General features: G+C 46.0%; 1 protein-coding gene across 1 annotated transcript in view; it reads right to left on the reverse strand.

Annotated features, from left to right (window-relative positions):
- Positions 1-21,760, reverse strand: part of LOC136580410 (rho GTPase-activating protein 20-like) — an 87,928-nt gene that overhangs the window by 19,296 nt on the left and 46,872 nt on the right. The window contains exons 3-6 of the mRNA XM_066580970.1: positions 8,057-8,227; positions 5,647-5,793; positions 3,179-3,220; positions 2,550-2,634 (exon numbers count right to left, since the gene is read on the reverse strand). Coding sequence (XP_066437067.1) covers positions 2,550-2,634; positions 3,179-3,220; positions 5,647-5,793; positions 8,057-8,227 — 445 coding nt within the window. The remainder of the gene's footprint in view (positions 1-2,549; positions 2,635-3,178; positions 3,221-5,646; positions 5,794-8,056; positions 8,228-21,760) is intronic.

The following is a 21,760-nucleotide window of genomic DNA, read 5'->3' on the forward strand; positions in this document are numbered from 1 at the left end:
ACTCCAAATAATGTTTCTTGGAAACTGGGCATCTCATGCACCTCTTGCCAAGTACCACTCGCAAAACTCGGTTTGGATCATCTTCAGTGAGAGCGTGAATTTTTCTGGGAAATATAGTGCTTCAAAATGTGATGGTCACTTGATTTTGAAATTCTTGTCTTACGACTCTTGCCGAACACATTTTCTTGGACTCTGGAGATACTTTTCCATCAACCTTTCTTGGTTTGTGAGGCTCGTTGATGTCCACTTTTTTTCGGAACGTTTCTTGAGGACATTCTGAACAGTTCCATCTGCTTCAAACTTCTCTCTCATTTGAGTGCTAGTAAGTCATGTAGGTGGATTTATTTGAAACGCTGTCTGAAACTGTCTTTGCTCTTCAACTGTGTTTTCAAACTTCCAGAAGCACTTTAGGATGAATTTTCTTTGTTCAAAGCTTAGTCTGGCTTCACCTATTATTTCTAATTGGTTAAGCCTGAAAAGGAGTGAAAATTAAGTGGGGGAGATAAATCAAAACTGGTGCAAAGGAAAACTGGTTTAGTTGGCCATAGCACCAATCAGGTCTCTGCTTTCATTTTCCAGAGGTGGAATCTGATTGGTTGTTCTGGGTAACTAAGCAAGTTTTCCTTTCAACCAGTTTTAATTTATCTACCCCAATGAGTTATAAGCTGGCACAGTGTGTATTCATTTTTTGGAACGCCCTATATATTGAATACTATGGAGGCTCTATGCAGTGAGCCTCCCATAGAGGTGGCAGCTAGAAAGCTATCATTTAACTCTATGATAGGAAGCAGGGAATTAGGAATCCACATAAGTAAAATGGATCTTTGATCCCTTTAAGAGATATTTGGTGCAGTTTTTGGATGAAGGGTTGTGAGCCTTCCTAATGCTCTCAACCCTAAGCCAGTGCCCAATTGCTTGAATGGTCGGTTGTCACCTGCTATACATCACATCTTGACAAGGGTGGCATATTTCACGCTCTACTACTAGAAATGCTATTTATCGAGCACTGGTTATTTGTTCCTGTTTTTATCTTGTATATGGTGAAAAACAGCATATTATACTTATTATTAACATCAGATACTTTTGTTATCTATTAGCTTAATTGATACATACCCTGTTTCCCTGAAAATAAGACATAGCATGATTTTCCAGAATTTTTGAGGATGCAAAATGATTTTTCAGGCTTTTTGAGGATGCTTGAAATATAAGCCCTACTCCAAAATTAAGCCCTGCTAACAGTTAACTAAAAAAGTCAATTTAAATAGTGTCCAGGCAGCTATACATGAAAAAAAGTTAAACCTTTTTGAACAAAAATTAATATAAGACACTGTCTTATTTTTGGGGAAACGCGGTAGTAATTTTCCTGTGCTTTAAGACTAGCCATACACTTCAAATTGCTCTCGGCTGAATGATCATTCGGCGGCCAATTATTCCTTGTGACCTTGTGACTTGGCTTATCCGAATGTGCATGTTTCCTCAATGGGGAGAGCAGAGTTAGTCACTTCCAGACTCTTCTGGCAGTGAAGTATCTCCCCTGAAAACAAAAGTATAGGACATACTGAAATCCAATATGCCGGACACTGCTTTATCCTGATATCTTCTGAAGAGTCGGGAGGTTCCCACCAAAATCGGTGGGCCCGGCCAACATCTAATGTGTATGGCCGCCTTAACAGAAGTGAAATATTTTGTTGACATTTAGCAGGAGATCGAATACAGAAGGTCATTAGGTTTTTTATGCAACATTGTATGTAGTTCTACAAGATAAGTAAAGAGTCAGCAGCTCTTACTTCCTAGCCAGATGTGAGCTGATGTAATTGTGCTGGGGAAGTGATCACATATGGGGCTTGTTTACCTTCTGTTTAGCAAAGTAAGCAAGGCACAATTTCCGTGACTAAATGAAGAATTGTTAATCAAGTAAAGGCTCTTACATTTATCATCTGCTGAAAAACGTAGTGATATTGATGCATGTGCATGTGAATATGTTAATAAAATTGATAAATCATGTAGACTATACTGTGCGTTAATGTATTATATATAAATATAATATATAGGTAATATGACAGATGGAGCTTCAAGGGGAGCAGGAAGAGCCGACAGATTTAGAACTACATGTGAGGAGGGTCTAAGAGTAGGTATTCTCAACAATAATGCTACATTGTTGGAAAAGGGGCAATTTAAGAAATAATAGCCATTTGACAATTATTGTTCTGCACTCCCAGGTACCAAGAGGGGGGTGGCTGGGTATCAAGGGAGCTTGTTCTGCTCTGGTCGATGGTCTGCACCCAATTTATTATGTCTTTTAGATTTTTTTTTACTGTTTGCATTCACATGGACAGTTTCTAGAAAATGTCTAAAAAAAAAAGGGACACGGCTAAGAGTTGCCCAAAGTTTTGGAATGTAGATATAACAACGATCAGTTGGCGTATGATAGAGAAATGTGTCTAATATGGCTGGTGATTTACACCAAGTTTGTTATACTCAATATGCCATTGATAAATCTCAAATGAGTTTCCCATCAAAGAGTAAATGCTAACCACAGAGATACTTACAGACATGAATTCATCCGCATCCAGGTACAAAACACTAATAGGGATTTTTTGGGGGTATTCATCTTTCTTTACTTCATTAATATGCCTGAGAGTAAAAAAATATATATAAATCATCCAAGTTGTTAACTTTAGAAAGAAACTCAAGAAAAAGTAAGTGCTCCCCTAAGACTACAAGTTAGATATTGAGTAGAGCTGTTAATTACAGTATGGATTTCACAATCAGCAGGAAGATGTACAGCAGTATTACCATATGCAGATTTAAGATTGGCCATTGTTGACTAAAAGCTACTTGGTTTTTATAAAAATCTATAACATGATTTATCATTTATTTGCTTTTTTTAACAGCTATGTCAGTGGTGAGCGAATTGTAGTCAAACCTCTAAGAGATAGATTTATAATGTGGCACAAGTCATTGTCACCAAAAATTGCTATGTATGGTTTTACGTAAACCAACTGCTATCGTTACTCAAGGACGACAACTACAAATATAAGAACAGACTTGAAGCAAAAAAAAAAAAGCTAAAGTTATGTAAATCTATACGGATCCTGATAAAGTGTAGGCTGGATTTGTAGCAGGATAATTTCATTCCTTCTGGTAATGACAGAGTTAAGATGAGGTTAAATCTTACCAGCATAAAGTTGAGAGCCACTTCTCCTTTGTCTCGGAGGAACTGCAACAGAAAACAATGCAGAAAGAAATGAAATGACTACCGCTCTTACCAAAGGCACATTTAGAGACATAACCCAGTTCCTTCCTTCCATCCACGACATAAGCAAATGACCTTCCTGCTTCTATTTTAGCACCATGTCCAGTCTAGATTTCCTTCTCCCGAAGTCAAGATCTTACTTCTTGCCAAGTTTTCCTTTTGTCTTTATCTTCATTGACCTGGACATTATGTTTTATTCATCTAGTCCCCAGAGTATACATAGAGAGGTATTACCCTATGAATGCTATTTATAATGTTTATGAATAGAAAGGATTAAAGTAAGCAGCGGAGTGTTACTTTAAGGGGAGAATGTGTTACTATGGTGACATATTGGTGCGTATAGGGGCTGTATAAGAAAATGATAACAGATCTTATATAAAGACCTGTAGAAAATTTCTTTATTTTCTTTATAGATGTGTTGGCACAAGAAAAAAAATAGTTGGGAAGGTGTACATACAGTCTTTAACCCTAATTTTATCCCTCTGGACCCTCAGCTGTCACTTTAGTTAGCCCTTTCCAAACCAATTTGTGTCCTGGTTTTCCTATGGGGCTCACTCTTTACCGCCGTTATACAATGGCGCTATCTGCTGGCTAAAGACAGTACTGCATGAGGTGATATGTTGGATAGGCTCCGACAGCAGAGAGGCTGGCGATATACAGTAAGAGAACACCGACTGATATCTTCCAACATCGGAGCTGTAGAGTCTTAAATCCTAATGTCTTCAGTGGTCAGACAGTGGATTGGAAAGGGTTAAGATTAGAGATGAGCGAACACGTTCGGCCCCGCCCCTTTTTCGCCCGAACACCGAACTTTGCGAACACTTCAGTGTTCGGGCGAAAAAGTTCGGGGGCCGCCGTGGCAGCGCGGGGGGGTGCGGCGGGGAGTGGGGGGGAGAGGGAGAGAGAGAGGGCTCCCCCCTGTTCCCCGCTACTGCCGCCCGCGCCGCCGCGCATCTCCCCGCCCCCCGGCGGCACCCGGACCTTTACGCGCGAACACTGCAGTGTTCGGCAAAGCCGGTGTCCGGGTGCGGATGTGTCCGTTACGGACATGTTCGCTCATCTCTAGTTAAGATGCTTTTAGATGTAACAATTAGGCCTCATGTCCACGGGGAAAATCAGGCCCGCCGCGGATTCTCCATGTAGAATCCGTAGCGGGTCCCTCCTGCCCCGCGGACATGAGGCATAAAAATAAGAATTAACTCACCTCTGGCCCGCTCCAGATCTTCCCTTCGCTGCAGCTTCATCTTCTCTCCGTCGCGGCCGGATCTTCTTTCTTCGGCCCGGCGGATGTGCAGGGCATGTCGGTTGCGTGCCCCGTGCATGCGCCGGCCCGAAGAAAAAAGATCCGGCCGCGACGGAGAGAAGATGAAGCCACGGTGAAGGGAAGATCCGGAGCAGGTGAGTAAATTCCGATTTTGGTCTCCCGCGGATCTGGACGGCTTCCATAGGCTTCAATAGAAGCCTGCGGGAGCCGTCCCCGCGGGAGACCCGCACCTAAATGGAGCATGGTCCAGATTTTTACATGCTCCATTTAAAAAAAAATCCCTTTTATTGATGATCCGCGGGTATTTATCTACCCGCGGGTGGTCAATGCATCCCTATGGGATGCGGATCCGCGGGCAGGAGAAGAGTTAAAATCCGCTGCGGATTTTAATTCTTCTTTTGCCCGTGGACACGAGGCCTTATGGTTCAAAAAAATCATTCCAAAGAATGAAAGTGAACGATAATCATTTGGGAAAAAATTGAGCCAATGACTGAATGAGGAACATGAATTGTTCACTTTTCGTTCATCGTTCATTTTATGCAGGCATGAAAATCATTGTTGGCTCATTCGCATATCGTTCGGTTTTAAACAGCGGTCGTTCAGTTCTTGTATTTGCTTATACAGAGACGGAATGATTCTGAATGATTCTCGTTTGATCGAGCCAAAAACGCATATGTCTGTCTAAACAGGCAGCACAAGAGCGAATGCGTTAATGAATGCTTGTTCAATCTAAATTGAGTATTGCTCTCAGGACCAGAAAAAAATTAGGTCCTGAGGTTAACTTATATGAGCACTGAGCACTCTTCTGCTATCGGGACCTGATGATCAGAAGCTGTTTAACTGGGACCTGATGATCAGAAGCTGTTCATGCAGCATAGATGTGTTTGACATCTGACAATTAAATGGCTTTTGATCCAGGTGCCACTATCAAAACCAATCAGGTTCTGATGTTGACATCTAGACTAGAGGCTGGTCTTGATAGAGCCATAAAGTGGTCTTTTTTTGCTGTGCAAACTTGCACTGTCATTGAAGTCATTAGGCTCATGGGATTAGCCTTAGATTGCTGCAATTGCAATCTGCAAGTCACAAAAAATCCAACTCTACTTTATTATTTAAATGTCTATACCTGAATGTTACAACATAGTTTGCCATGGGCCAGCCAATTACAAAAGAGTCTTCAGAGCAATGTCTTTTTTCAGACACTTCTCCAAGGGATGTTGAAATCCACATCTCACTCAGTCGAACTTGCTTCTTCAGCTTCATGGTAGAAGACCTTGGAGGAAAGGAGACACTCAAAACTTATGGAAGGCAAGAGATAACTATTCAAGTAGAAGTCATTGAAATTCAGGTGTCATCCACAAATTACTATGAACCATACTATACCTTTTTGTGTGTTTCCGATTTAATACATGGGCGCGCTGTCTTTTTTCTTTCTTCTTCCTCATGGAATATACGGGATGAGGCAAAGGTCTGGACACATGAGAAAATTGACTTCCAGTATGTGAAAGTATTAATTAGAAGGGAGGCTGCATTTATTGGTAGAGGAGATATTTTTCAGCAGCATTGAACTCCAGTTTATGGAAGTCAGCTCAGGTTTTTCAAATAGCAAGGAAGTCATGTGAGCCATTAGTCTTGGCTAGAATTTACTCAGAAACCCAATACAAGTCTCAGTTTTGCCCTATCTTTACTTATTTAGGAGTTAACCGAGAGCAAAGTTGGTAAATTGTGTCTAAGGGTGCATTCACACGAACGTATATCAGCTCGGTTTTCACGCCGAGCCGATATACGTTGTCCTCGTGTGCAGGGGGGAGGAGGATGGAAGAACCAGAAGCAGGAACTGAGGCTCCCGCCCCCTCTCTGCCTCCTGATTGGCTGGAATCGGCACACGTGACGGGGCGAAGCTACGCGATGACGCGTAGAAGGGGCGGGGCCAGAACGCCGCTCGTGCCAGACCGAGCCGAAGGCAGAAGACCCTTCTGCGCAAGCGCGTCCAATCGGGCGATTAGACGCTGAAGTTAGACGGAGCCATGGAGATGGGGACGCCAGCGCAGGGAAGGTAAGTGAATAACTTCTGTATGGCTCATATTTAATGCACGATGTATATTACAAAGTGCATTAATATGGCCATACAGAAGTGTATAACCCCACTTGCTGCCGCGAGACAACCCCTTTAAGAGTGAGAAGTACCTCCAGATGTTACAGAATTTCAAATTCTCATCTGTGCTCAACGAGAACAGTGAGTTCCCATGTTAATTTTTTTCAACAGGATGGTGCCCCTCTGCAGTTTGCTATGGCTGTATGCAGATAGCTGGATGTGCCATTTTAAGTCCCTTGTGTATATAAAAAATAGCAATATGGTTCAACTGAAATAGTGAGCCCTACAGTGCTGTGAAGAAATGTCACCTGCAGTTCTTCACTTGATTAAAGGCTTAGCCATGTGCATCCAGAAGAATGGTGGACCAATTAAAAAGTCATGTAAAGATACTAAAGAACTTTGTGAAACTTTGCCCCAATTTAACTCCTAAACAAGTAAAAATAGGGCAAAGCTGATACTTTCAGTGTATTTCTGAGTAAATTCTAAATATATCACATGACCCCTTTCCTATTTGAAAAACCTGAGCTGAAATTACTATGGAGGAGTTCAAAATGGCTGTCAAAAACATCTCCTCCATCAAAAAACCCACCCTCCAATTAATATTTTTACACAATGGAAGTCAATTTTCTCATTATTACACCAGTTAAACGAGTGTGTCCAAACTCCATAACATGGAGGAGCAATAATCTAGCAGAGAATATGGTGTGCTGATGTCTGCGCACTTGCCCTTGCCATGTGAATGTTGGATATTAAACTGCTATTTCTATGCTAAGTAAAATAATTTCACACATTTGCCAATTGTCCCACAGAGGATCATATAGTCTAGAGCAAAGAACAATGACTTCTCCAGGGTTGGTAATGGCAACCTGCTGTATCACGGGTGGGAATAGGGCTCACTGGTTCTTCAAAAGCTTAACAGTGTTCCCTACTGTAATTAAATTGAATGGAAGGAAATGCACTAATAGCTTCCAGGGATTTTCTAGAAAGCCATTAAGGAGGTATTCTATGACCAGCATCCCATTCTAATCAAATTAAGAATTGGAAAGATAGAGGCTCAAGTTGTATGTGACTGTCCATGCAACGTGTCATCGTATGATCATATACATGCCATGGAACTTGCTTTCTATTGAAAAGCGTCAAAGAGTTTTATTCATTCCTGCACTGTAAAAAATTCAAATTGGCCACCAAAAACATAAAAAAGAAGAAATAAAAATATAGAAAAATGTAGAAAATAGAGTTTATTTTTTGAGCTCCGCATTCAGTGCAGGTGCCCCATATAGAGCTTCACTTGAGGACAGACGTTTGCAGTCATTAAGCACATACCGTATGAGTTCATGCTGACGGTTCTGTTAATATAGCGCAGGTTGTAAATGTATAAAGAATGATAATTACGTGTCTGTGATGTCTACATGACAATGCAGGTCATGTCAGATGTACTCACTTTGACTTGGCGATCATCAGGGAGTCACTGAACAGGAAGAGATGTCTTTCTTGGGTCTGCCATCCGCTGGATAGGTGAACTTTTTCTCTCAGGATGAACATGTTGTTGGGGCTACAGAGCGCCCCCAGGAGAAGCCCGTTCCCGGAATGAGCAGGAAGCAGAGTGATCTCCCTGGAAGAATAATAGTTTATTATTTAGTGTTCGCGGCATTAAGGCCCCCTTCACACAAGCATATGCATTTTTGCGTGTGCATGAGCTCCTACATATTTAAGAAATGAACAATACTTTTTTTGCGTACGTATCAGTATATATTACTCTACTTTTTGCGCCCGCAAGGCATGTATATTTGCATGCGGCAAACTAAGATGCACCAAGTGAAATGGCTAATTAGTCCAGACGTGCTCCTTCTCCTGTGCAATTACGTAGTGTTCCACGCATCTCCAAGTGTATTGCACGAGCATTTGCACATTTTCATTACCTTCTGTGTGGATTTTGGTTGCGTAGGAAAATAGGGCATGCTTCGCTTTTTTTTTAAGTGTCTGAAATACGCGCATTTGAATGAACCTATTGGAATCTATGAGTTCTAGTTACTGTGTATTGCAGATGAGCATAAGTGAACATACAGTCGCTATCGCAACGTATATGTGCTATGCATGGCGCATGATCACAGGCTACTGTGCCTGCATTGGCACGTTTTGCTGCACGTTATTGCCCTGGTGAGATGGCTCACATCGGTGCTGTCCGAGCAGCGCCTTGTTTGAGTAGTGGCTGCCTACTAGGTGGGTCAGCTGACCTAGTAGGCCCAGATGTTTTTGTATAAGCCCGCAAAATTTCAGGCAGACAGGCCTTCTGTTCACAATTGCGCTGAAAAATAGAGCATGTTGCATGTTTTTCTCCGCACTCAAAATGTGCGTGGAAAAACACCACATGTAAGGGAAGCCATTGAAGTCAATGGGTTCTATTTGCTGCAAATTGCGGGCACTGGTTTTGAGGCCGCAATTGTGCTCGTGTGAGGCATGCACAAATACGCCCATGTGAATGGGGGCTAATACTCGGATATAGTGGTAGACTGGTATAGAGAAACCCTAAATATAGAAAATGTACAAAAAAATAACCCAGCCCTTCTTCCTCAATCCATTATTGATCAACCACTTTTTGGTTCATCGCTCTTATGATTCATTCCCACTTTAAAATATTTTTCTTTTCAATAATTTTTATTGGGTTTTATAATAAATGTAGAATAAGAGAAAGTTGTCGACTATTATTTTTCCATCAACGGAGCCATATGAGGAAGCAGTTGTGTCTTTCATACCATTTAATGTACCATATAATATACCATATATAAGTGGGATGAAATGTAAGAAGAAAAACAAAACCACATTTTTGCCTGTTTTTTAGGAGGCCTTGCTTTTATGGTTTCCAGGGTGCGAAAAAAAAAGAACAGGACAACTTTATTTTGCGGGTCAGTATAATTACAATGATATCAAATTTATGTAGTTTTTATTAGGTTTTATTATTTTTGAAAAATGTTAAAGTTAGAAACAAAAAAGTACTCGTCCACGCCCCTTTTTCAGTCGAGCACCGCGATTTTCGAGTACTTCTCTACTCGGGTGAAAAGATTCGGGGGGCGCCGTGGGTGAGCGGGGGGTTGCAGAGGGGAGTGAGGGGGAGAGTTAGAGAGAGAGAGCTCCCCTCTGTTCCCCACTGCTACCCTCCGCTCCACCACGCCATCCCCCGCTCCCCGGCGCCCCCCGAATCTTTGCACCCGAGTAGCCAGGTACTCGAAAATAGCGATGCTCGATCGAGTAATTACTCGAAACGAGTACGTTCGCTCATCTCTATTGTTAAACCCTATCAGTGTCTAAACTCCACCCCTCAGCCGGCCCAGAGCGGACAATGGAAGAGATTACCAGATTAACCCCATGTTCTCTACAGGATTTCTGCCAATTTGTTTGTTTAAGGAATGTGCAGAAATGAATGCGGATTCCAAACTGTGCGGCCGGCTTTATCCCCTGTGTAATGCTATCATTCATTCCTAGTATTAGTGCTCCTTGAACAGAATGAATGTCATAATATGATACATCCTATGCAGAACATTCTACATAAGAGAGCAGCTGCTGGCTGAGAGGCCATGTCACTTGTCACCGCACAGGGTTGGGCACCACATCATTCCACTGCAGGGTGCAACATTAATGACAACCAAGAACAGATTCTCCTAAAGAAGCCTCTTAGGAAATGTTTGGGACAACTGCAAAATGCAAGAAGTACTTTTCAGAAATGGAAAGTTCCAGAACAAAAAAGATGTCCGACTTGCAATTTTCACTGTTTTCAACACTGCTTATGTATTCTATGAAGATGTCATAATTTCTGTGTTAAAATTCGACCGCCTGCCCACGGCAGAGCCGGATTCTGCATACAGAATCCAGCAGTGGAATACGGCTGGCAGCAGCGGCGTCCGCGCGTACCTGCTCTGTCGTCGTTTTTTCTGTACTGCGGATGGATATAGCAGCTCGCTGTCACACAGGTGCACTACAGATTTTTTTTTTAAATCTTTTTTCCACAATGACGCGGAATCCGCGACCTGTCTGCAATGCTCATTGCGATCGGACTGCGGGTCGGATGACTTCCATTGACTTCAAGGGAAGCCGTCCATGTGGAGCCTGCATATATATAAAGCATGCTGCGATTTTTCCTTTGCGAACGGAAATCGCTATTGATTTGATTTCCGCTTATGTGAAGGAAGCAGTGGATCTCCATAGGAAGTAACAGGCGGTATTTGCTGCGGATTCGTGGGGCGAATGCCCACTGCAGATTCCACAGCAAATATTCGCGGCCTAACTTGAATTTACTATGCCTAGGTACACAATTGCGTTAAAAAAAAGGCTGTGTTGCGTTTGAAAAAATTGATTTTTTTTTAATACGCCTGCAGCTCCGTGTGGCCTCCACATTCGTTCGTTTTTTAGTATTTTTCTTAGTATACCAGGCATTTTCCACATCCACAAAAACTGAAACAGGCCAAATTCTTTTTTTCTGTGTCTTTAAAAACAAATGGACAGCCCACGAATAGTAGCTGCATGCTGTCCGTTTTTCTCTATCCCTATTGAGTCTCGTCCGTATAACAGATAAGAATAGTGTATGTGATAAGTTTGTTCATGCAGTCTGTGCGTGCAGAAAAACTCTGTGTTGCACCATAAAATATTATGGGTCTGTATGCTGTCTGTGTGTAGTCTATTTTTTTAATGGACTGCGCATGGATGAAAAAAATGCTACTCAAGCGGAGGCCTAAGGCTGTATTTACATAGGCGAGTGCGGTACTATTCTGAGAAAACTGTTCCAAAATTCCACTTGTGTACTTGCAATTTTCCACATCGTTTTCAAGCATCTAAGATGCATTTTGAGTGAAAATTGCACAAAATGCATCCGGTGTCCATTAGTTTTGAATAGAGATGAGCGAACACCAAAATGTTCGGGTGTTCGTTATTCGGAACGAACTTCCCGTGATGCTCGAGGGTTCGTTTCGAACAACGAACCCCATTGAAGTCAATGGGCGACCAGAACATTTTTGTATTTTGCCGATGCTCGCTAAGGTTTTCATGTGTGAAAATCTGGGCAATTCAGGAAAGTGATGGGAATGACACAGTGACGGATAGGGCAGGCGAGGGGCTACATGTTGGGCTGCATCTCAAGTTCACAGGTCCCACTATTAAGCCACAATACCGGCAAGAGTGGGCCCCCCCCCCCCTCCCAACAACTTTTACTTCTGAAAAGCCCTCATTAGCATGGCATACCTTTGCTAAGCACCACACTACCTCCAACAAAGCACAATCACTGCCTGCATGACACTCCACTGACACTTCTCCTGGGTTACATGCTGCCCAACCGCCCCCCCTCCCCCCCACAGCGCACACCAAAGTGTCCCTGGGCAGCCTTCAGCTGCCCTCATGCCACACCACGCTCATGTCTATTTAGAATTGCGTCTGCCATGACGAGGGACCGCAGGCACACACTGCAGAGGTTGGCACGGCTAGGCAGCGACCCTCTTTAAAAGTGGCGGAGCGATAGCCCACAATGCTGTACAGAAGCAATGAGAAATAGAATCCTGTGCCACCGCCATCAGGAGCTGCACACGTGGGCATAGCAATGGGGAACCTATGTGCCACACACTATTCATTCTGTCAAGGTGTCTGCATGCCCCAGTCAGACCGGGCTTTTTAATTCATAGACACAGGCAGGTACAACTCCCTATTGTGAAGTCCCTGTCGACCCACAGCATGGGTGGCTCCCTGGAACCCACCGGCGGTACACAGAAATATCCCATTGCATTGCCCAACACAGCTGAGGTAGTAATGTCGTGCTTAATGCAGGTGGGCTTCGGCCCACACTGCATGCCCCAGTCTGACTGGGGTTCTTTATAAGTGTACAGATGTAGTAAAAACTCCGTGTGCACCTACAGCATGGGTGGGTGCCAGGAAGCCACCGGCGGTACATAGAAATATCCCATTGCATTGCCCAACACAGCTGAGGTAGTAATGTTGTGCTTAATGCAGGTGGGCTTCGGCCCACACTGCATGCCCCAGTCTGACTGGGGTTCTTTATAAGTGTACAGATGTAGTAAAAACTCCGTGTGCACCTACAGCATGGGTGGGTGCCAGGAAGCCACCGGCGGTACATAGAAATATCCCATTGCATTGCCCAACACAGCTGAGGTAGTAATGTTGTGCTTAACCCTTTCCAATCCAATTTGTATATGGTTTTCCTAGGGGGCTTACTCTTTTTCTGCCGTTATACAACGGCGCTATATGCTGGCTAAAGCCAGTACTGCATGAGCTGACACGTAGGATAGGCTCCGACAGCAGAGAGGCTGGCAATATACAGTAAGAGAACCCCGACGGACGTCTACCAACAACGGAGCTGTACAGCCTTAAACCCTAATGTCTTCACAGGTCACACAGTGGACTGGAAAGGGTTAATGCAGGTGGGTTTCGGCCCACACTGCATGCCCCAGTCAGACTGGGTTTCTTTATAAGTGGAAACAGATGCATTTATAATTCCCTGTGGACCCACAGCATGGGTGGGTGCCAGGAAGCCACCGGCGGTACATAGAAATATCCCATTGCATTGCCCAACACAGCTGAGGTAGTAATGTTGTGCGTAATACAGGTGGGCTTCGGCCCACACTGCATGCCCCAGTCAGACTGGGGTTCTTTAGAAGTGTACAGATGTATTAAAAACTCCGTGTGCACCTACAGCATGGGTGGCTCCCTGGAACCCACCGGCGGTACATAAAAATATCCCATTGCATTGCCCAACACAGCTGAGGTAACGTCAGCTGTAATGCAGGTGGGCTAAAAATTAATTTGATTACACTGTAGGCGAGGGCCCACAAAAATTGCTGTATCAACAGTACTAATGTACATCCCAAAAATTGGCCATGGCCAGCCAAGAGGGCAGGTGAAACCCATTAATCACTTTGGTTAATGTGGCTTAAGTGGTAACTAGGCCTGGAGGCAGCCCAGTGTAACGAAAAATTGGTTCAAGTTAAAGTTCCAATGCTTTTAAGCGCATTGAAACTTATAAAAATTGTTCTGAAAAATTATTTGACTGAGCCTTGTGGCCCTAAGAAAAATTGCCCGTTCAGCGTGATTACGTGAGGTTTCAGGAGGAGGAGCAGGAGGAGGAGGAGGAGGAATATTAGACACAGATTGATGAAGCAGAAATGTCCCCGTTTTGGATGGTGAGAGAGAACGTAGCTTCCATCCGCGGGTGCAGGCTACGTATTGCTTACGTATCGCTGCTGTCCGCTGGTGGAGAACAGAAGTCTGGGGAAATCCAGCCTTTGTTCATCTTGATGAGTGTTAGCCTGTCGGCACTGTCGGTTGACAAGCGGCTACGCTTATCTGTGATGATTCCCCCAGCCGCACTAAACACCCTCTCCGACAAGACGCTAGCCGCAGGACAAGCAAGCACCTCCAGGGCATACAGCGCGAGTTCAGGCCACGTGTCCAGCTTCGACACCCAGTAGTTGTAGGGGGCAGAGGCGTCACCAAGGATGGTCGTGCGATCCGCTACGTACTCCCTCACCATCCTTTTACAGTGCTCCCGCCGACTCAGCCGTGACTGGGGAGCGGTGACACAGTCTTGGTGGGGAGCCATAAAGCTGGCCAGGCCCTTAAAGACTGTTGCACTGCCTGGGATGTACATGCTGCTCGATCTACGCACATCCCCTGCTACCTTGCCCTCGGTACTGCGCCTTCTGCCACTAGCGCTGTCGGCTGGGAATTTTACCATCAGCTTGTCCGCAAGGGTCCTGTGGTATAGCAACACTCTCGAACCCCTTTCCTCTTCGGGAATCAGAGTGGGCAGGTTCTCCTTATACCGTGGATCGAGCAGTGTGTACACCCAGTAATCCGTCGTGGCCAGAATGCGTGCAACGCGAGGGTCACGAGAAAGGCATCCTAACATGAAGTCAGCCATGTGTGCCAGGGTACCAGTACGCAACACATGGCTGTCCTCACTAGGAAGATCACTTTCAGGATCCTCCTCCTCCTCCTCCTCCTCCTCCTCCTCAGGCCATACACGCTGAAAGGATGACAGGCAATCAGCCGGTGTACCGTCAGCAGCGGCCCAAGCTGTCTCTTCCCCCTCCTCCTCATCCTCCTCATGCTCCTCCTCCTCCTCTTGTACGCGCTGAGAAATAGACAGGAGGGTGCCCTGACTATCCAGCGGCATACTGTCTTCCCCCGCCCCCGTTTCCGAGCGCAAAGCAGCTGCCTTTATGGTTTGCAGGGAATTTCTCAAGATGCATAGCAGAGGAATGGTGACGCTAATGATTGTAGCATCGCCGCTCACCACCTGGGTAGACTCCTCAAAATTACCAAGGACATGGCAGATGTCTGCCAACCAGGCCCACTCTTCTGAAAGGAATTGAGGAGGCTGACTCCCACTGCGCCGCCCATGTTGGAGTTGGTATTCGACTATAGCTCTCCGTTGTTCATAGAGCCTGGCCAACATGTGGAGCGTAGAGTTCCACCGTGTGGGCACGTCGCACAGCAGTCGGTGCACTGGCAGCTTAAAGTGATGTTGCAGGGTGCGCAGGGTGGCAGCGTCCGTGTGGGACTTGCGGAAATGTGTGCAGAGCCGGCGCGCCTTTACGAGCAGGTCTGACAAGCGTGGGTAGCTTTCAGAAAGCGCTGAACCACCAAATTAAAGACGTGGGCCAGGCATGGCACGTGCGTGAGGCTGCCGAGCTGCAGAGCCGCCACCAGGTTACGGCCGTTGTCACACACGACCATGCCCGGTTGGAGGCTCAGCGGCGCAAGCCAGCGGTCGGTCTGCTCTGTCAGACCCTGCAGCAGTTCGTGGGCCGTGTGCCTCTTATCGCCTAAGCTGAGTAGTTTCAGCACGGCCTGCTGACGCTTGCCCACCGCTGTGCTGCCACACCGCGCGACACCGACTGCTGGCGACATGCTGCTGCTAACACATCTTGATTGCGAGACAGAGGAGGAGGAGGAGGAGGAGGAGGGTGCTTTAGTGGAGGAAGCATACACCTCCGCAGATACCAGCACCGAGCTGGGGCCCGCAATTCTGGGGGTGGGTAGGACGTGAGCGGTCCCAGGCTCTGACTCTGTCCCAGCCTCCACTAAATTCACCCAATGTGCCGTCAGGGAGATGTAGTGGCCCTGCCCGCCTGTGCTTGTCCACGTGTCCGTAGTTAAGTGGACCGTGGCAGTAACCGCGTTGGTGAGGGCGCGTACAATGTTGCGGGAGACGTGGTCGTGCAGGGCTGGGACGGCACATCGGGAAAAGTAGTGGCGACTGGGAACTGAGTAGCGCGGGGCCGCCGCCTCCATGATACTTTTGAAGGACTCCGTTTCCACAACCCTATACGGCAGCATCTCAAGGCTGATGAATTTTGCTATGCGGACGGTTAACGTTTGAGCGTGCGGGTGCGTGGCGGCGTACTTGCGCTTGCGCTCCAACAGTTGCGCTAGCGACGGCTGGACTGTGCGGTGCGAGACATTGGAGGATGGGGCCGAGGACAGCGGAGGTGAGGGTGTGGGTGCAGGCCATGAGACGGTCGTGCCTGTGTCCTGAGAGGGGGGTTGCATCTCAGTGGCAGGTTGGGGCACAGGGGGAGAGGCAGCGGTGCAAACCGGAGGCGCTGAACGGCCTTCGTCCCACCTTGCGGGGTGCTTGGCCATCATATGCCTGCGCATGGTGGTGGTGGTGAGGCTGTTGGTGTTGGCTCCCCGGCTGAGCTTTGCGCGACAAAGGTTGCACACCACAGTTCGTCGGTCGTCAGGCGTCTCTGTGAAAAACTGCCAGACCTTAGAGCACCTCGGCCTCTGCAGGGTGGCATGGCGCGAGGGGGCGCTTTGGGAAACACTTGGTGGATTATTCGGTCTGGCCCTGCCTCTACCCCTGGCCACCGCACTGCCTCTTGCAACCTGCCCTGCTGATGCCCTTGACTCCCCCTCTGAAGACCTGTCCTCCTGAGTAAGCGTTGCACACCAGGTGGGGTCAGTCACCTCATCGTCCTGCTGCTCTTCCTCCGAATCCTCTGTGCGCTGCTCCCTCGGACTTACTGCCCTTACTACTACCTCACTGCAAGACAACTGTGTCTGATCGTCATCGTCCTCCTCACCCACAGAAAGTTGTTGAGACAGTTGGCGGAAGTCCCCAGCCTCATCCCCCGGACCCCGGGAACTTTCGAATGGTTGGGCATCAGTGACTATAAACTCCTCTGGTGGGAGAGGAACCGCTGCTGCCCAATCTGAGCAGGGGCCCGAGAACAGTTCCTGGGAGTGTTCCCGCTCCTGAGCAGGTGTCATTGTAGTGGAGTGAGGAGGCTGGGAGGAAGGAGGAGCAGCAGACAGAGGATTCGGATTTGCAGCAGTGGACTTCGCAGAACTGCGTGTTGACGATAGGTTGCTCGAAGCACTTTCTGCCATCCAGGACAGGACCTGCTCACACTGCTCATTTTCTAATAACCGTCTCCCGCGTGGACCCATTAATTGGGCGATGAATGTGGGGACGCCAGAAACGTGCCTCTCTCCTAATCGCGCAGCAGTCGGCTGCGACACACCGGGATCAGGAGCTCGGCCTGTGCCCACACCCTGACTTGGCCCTCCGCGTCCTCGGCCGCGTCCACGTCCTCTAGGCCTACCCCTACCCCTCAGCATGCTGTATTACCAGTGATTTGATTTCACAGGCAGGAAATAAATTGGCGCAAGACTGCAGGCCAAATATAATTTTTGCCCTTTTTGGAAAACGAAAGGCCCCACTGCCTCTAGTGAATGAATAATCTAAGTTTAATAACTGTGCTGTGTCCCTGCTAATGTGTCACAGAACGTGAGGGTAGCAGAGTTATTATAACTCTGGCAGAGCAGGTATTTTTTTCCCAATTAAGGAAAGCAAATGGCGAAGCCAGCAGTAAAGCGTAGCTGGGTGCGTATGATTTAGCAATGTTGTTCACGCAGCTCACACGTGTCCACCGCCCTTAGGACGGACAGAGGCTGGACAAATAGATTTGTTTTCAGTTTTTTTCCACCAAAAGGCAGCACTGCGTATATTCTATGAACATGAGAAGTTTAATAACTGTGCTGTGTCCCTGCTTATGTGTCACAGAACGTGAGGGTAGCAGAGTTATTATAACTCTGGCAGAGCAGGTATTTTTTTCCCAATTAAGGAAAGCAAATGGCGAAGCCAGCAGTAAAGCGTAGCTGGGTGCGTATGATTTAGCAATGTTGTTCACGCAGCTCACACGTGTCCACAGCCCTTAGGACGGACAGAGGCTGGACAAATAGATTTGTTTTCAGTTTTTTTCCACCAAAAGGCAGCACTGCGTATATTCTATGAACATGAGAAGTTTAATAACTGTGCTGTGTCCCTGCTTATGTGTCACAGAACGTGAGGGTAGCAGAGTTATTATAACTCTGGCAGAGCAGGTATTTTTTTCCCAATTAAGGAAAGCAAATGGCGAAGCCAGCAGTAAAGCGTAGCTGGGTGCGTATGATTTAGCAATGTTGTTCACGCAGCTCACACGTGTCCACCGCCCTTAGGGCGGACAGAGGCTGGACAAATAGATTTGTTTTCAGTTTTTTTCCACCAAAAGGCAGCACTGCGTATATTCTATGAACATGAGAAGTTTAATAACTGTGCTGTGTCCCTGCTTATGTGTCACAGAACGTGAGGGTAGCAGAGTTATTATAACTCTGGCAGAGCAGGTATTTTTTTCCCAATTAAGGAAAGCAAATGGCGAAGCCAGCAGTAAAGCGTAGCTGGGTGCGTCTGATTTAGCAATGTTGTTCACGCAGCTCACACTTGTCCACCGGCGTTAGGACGGACAGAGGCAGGACAAATAGAATTATTTTCACTTGTTTTACAAGCAAAAGGCCGCACTGCGTATATTCAATGAATAATAACTGTGTTGTGGCCCTGCCTATACAATTCTTTCCCTGCAGTATCAATGGAGGGTGGAATGCTCTGCAGAGGCGATTTTGAGAAGCCCAAAAAAAATGCAGCACAGCTAACAGCAGCCTGGACAGTACTGCACACGGATAAATATGGCCCTAGAAAGGACCGTTGAGGTTCTTGAAGGCTACACTCACTCCTAACACTCTCCCTGCCTATGCAGCACTTCTGTCCCTAATGCCAGGTGCAACGCTCTGCAGAGCCGATTTTGAGAAAAAAAAAAATGCCACTGCTAACAGCAGCCAACACACAGCTATCAGTGGCCCTAATAAGGACCTTTGGGGGGTCTTGAAGCCTACACTAACTACCAATTCTTTCCCTACAGCAGCTCCGGTACAAACAGCACTGTCCCTCATCTAACTCACACGGCATCTGAGGCGAACCGCGGGAGGGGCCGACTTTTATGTTCCGGTGACACCTGATCGCCCCAGCCACTCACAGCAGGGGGGTGGTATAGGGCTTGAACGTCACAGGGGGAAGTTGTAATGCCTTCCCTGTCTTTCAATTGGCCAGAAAAGCGCGCTAACGTCTCAGGGAAGGAAGTGAAAGTAACCAGAACACCGCATGGTGTTCGTTACAAATAACGAACATCCCGAACACCCTAATATTCGCACGAATATCAAGCTCGGACGAACGCGTTCGCTCATCTCTAGTTTTGAACGTATGTTTTACATGCGAGTGACAAATAAAATCGCAAATGGTTCCAACAGAAAGGACAAAAACATATGGGCGCAAACACCCGATAGTGGAAACCCAACCACCCAACCGCTAAAATGAATGGTTTTGTTTCATCCCATTATGCAGCCATGATCTTCACTAACGTGTTTTAGCCCTGAGGGCCTATTTACATATCAGTATTTTTCATCAGTATTTTATAAGTTAAAACCAGGAATGTGTCTGAAATACAGACGAAATGCAAATCTTTCCATTATACTATCTTTTTGCACGTTCCACTCCTGGTTTTGGCTTACAAAATACTGATAAAAATACTGACTTTTGAATAAGGCCAGTTTAACATGGCTGAGAAAATTGAGACTTGTGCTTCACGAGTTGCACAAATCTCACATAAATATAAACCTCATTCTTTTGAATCGGTCCCATGTGTATAAATGCATTGTAAATAATGCATCTTTTCCCATGCATATTCCGTCCATTTCGCATCATTCGGAACTTGCAGAAGTTTCTTGCCCGTGTAAATGCAGTCTAACACCGAATAAGGCACTGAAACTCACCTCTAGGGTATTATTACCAGTGGCCATAGGGTCTTAAAGGGGTTTTCCAGTGAAATACTATTGATGACCTATCATCAGGATAGGTCACCAATAGTTGATCGGCCGGAGTCTGTTGCTTGGGACCCCAACCGATCAGCTGAGCGGGTGCATAATGTCAGCGTCGCAATAACACAGAGGTCGAAGCAGAAGCCTCCGTGCTGACCTCTGTGTAGTGGCCAGTGCTTGTAACTGCAGGCTCGGCTTGGATTGATTTCAATGGGAGCCATGCCTGCAGTTACAAGCACCGGCCACTATACGGAGGTCAGCACGGAGGCTTCTGCTCCGACCTCTGTGTATTTGGTGCGGAAGTCTCTGCGCCAACCTCCCATAAAAGTGCAATCCATCACTGCAGCACTGACCTTCAACTGTAGCTACAGTATTTAAGGTCCTTCTAAAAGAAGGTTCCGTACCTGTATGGTGCTACCCTATAGGGTTAAATGTTTGCCATGAAAATGGACTACGGGTTGTGTCAAAAGTTGCGCCACGTTATTGCGTTACCAAATTTTGGCGTGGCTGAATAGAACTTTCCTGATGGATGCTTATTGATTAGCTCAGGTTCCCCAAATAATGACAGGAAAAAAACGTAGGGAACAAGTGAGAGTTAGAGTCGCTACTGATGACTGCAGAGATTGTGGAGGAGCGCCAGGGATTACAAAGACTGGCTACTGAGAGAGGACTGAAAACTCAGAGACTGTTGCTATTGGAGTCTGCCAGAGTGAGAGATATATCCCCAACTTGGAGGAGCATCTGGCCTGCATTAAAGATCCAACAGAGCGTTGATAGTCACGTTCCTGACCTAGACAAGCATGGGTCATAAGGTTAGTATACCGTTACTTGCTTTGTATTCTACTTTTAAATAAACATTTCAGATTTTGGTAACTCCTTCTGCTGCATCATATCCTGAATCTGTGTCACAATACCACCTAGCCACACATATTTTGCCAGTGTCTCCCCAAGTGGGTTCTGCTATTCAAATTTCAATGGGCTGCTTCCCAGTACTGGTGGTAAATATCTTTGACACTGTCAAGCTCGACTCATGCCCTGGTTGATGGTACACAGTCAGAAGATGGAGTTCAACAGCATCTAACAGTATCTAAACTGTAGCTCCACTCAATGACAATAGTGGCCACTATTACTGATTCAGCTTACCGCCTAAAAAATAATGCTTACAGACAGGTTGAGGTACCTCCATGGCACTTTTAACTGGTTTGGGGTACATTTGGCCCAAATAAAATTGGGAACCTCAGGCCCAGGGGGGCTTTTAACTGGTTTGTGGTACACTGGGCTAAAAGAATTTGGAACCACAGGCGCAAGTGTGGATATAGACAGCAGAAGGCTCCTGTGAAGGAACGTTATGTAAGCATTACAGAATACAGCGCCCCTTTAGGTCGCTCTTACAATCTACAACAATTGTGAGTCATACAATTATTTACCTCAGTCCATTGCATTCAATTTAAAAGCAAAAAGCTACTTTCAAAGCGGACATCGGGCCCCCTTTTATCGGTTGCGCATGTTGTATGTCCGCTCCTGCACTGGTATACATAATCTATTCCTATACTCACCTCACTTCGTTTCAAGGCGGACTGCAGTCTCCAAAATTCCACCTAGATTAGCCTCACTGACCAACTGTATTGAGGAATGATTTGTACTTGTAAATATACATGCAAGTAACATTTAGCATCTCCGTGCTAACATTTCCATGTCATCAAGCATCCCACCAAGACATCTATTTTGAGGAGCTGATGAATGAAGTGTCTTATAATCTCTTGAGAAAATCCTGGCACAACCTGCAAAATTTTTCCATTGCATAAATAAATATCTAAAAAAAATGAACCGCCACAAAATTTGGAAAAAAACTGGAAGACCAGAACAAAAGGTTAAAGTTCTCCATTTCAAAGAATTTCGCAGGAAAAAGGTAGAATCATTTTCAAGGAATGGTTGCCAGACTGGTACAAGAAAA

The sequence above is a fragment of the Eleutherodactylus coqui genome, chromosome 10, assembly GCF_035609145.1.
Source record: "Eleutherodactylus coqui strain aEleCoq1 chromosome 10, aEleCoq1.hap1, whole genome shotgun sequence".
Classification (NCBI taxonomy): domain Eukaryota; kingdom Metazoa; phylum Chordata; class Amphibia; order Anura; family Eleutherodactylidae; genus Eleutherodactylus; species Eleutherodactylus coqui.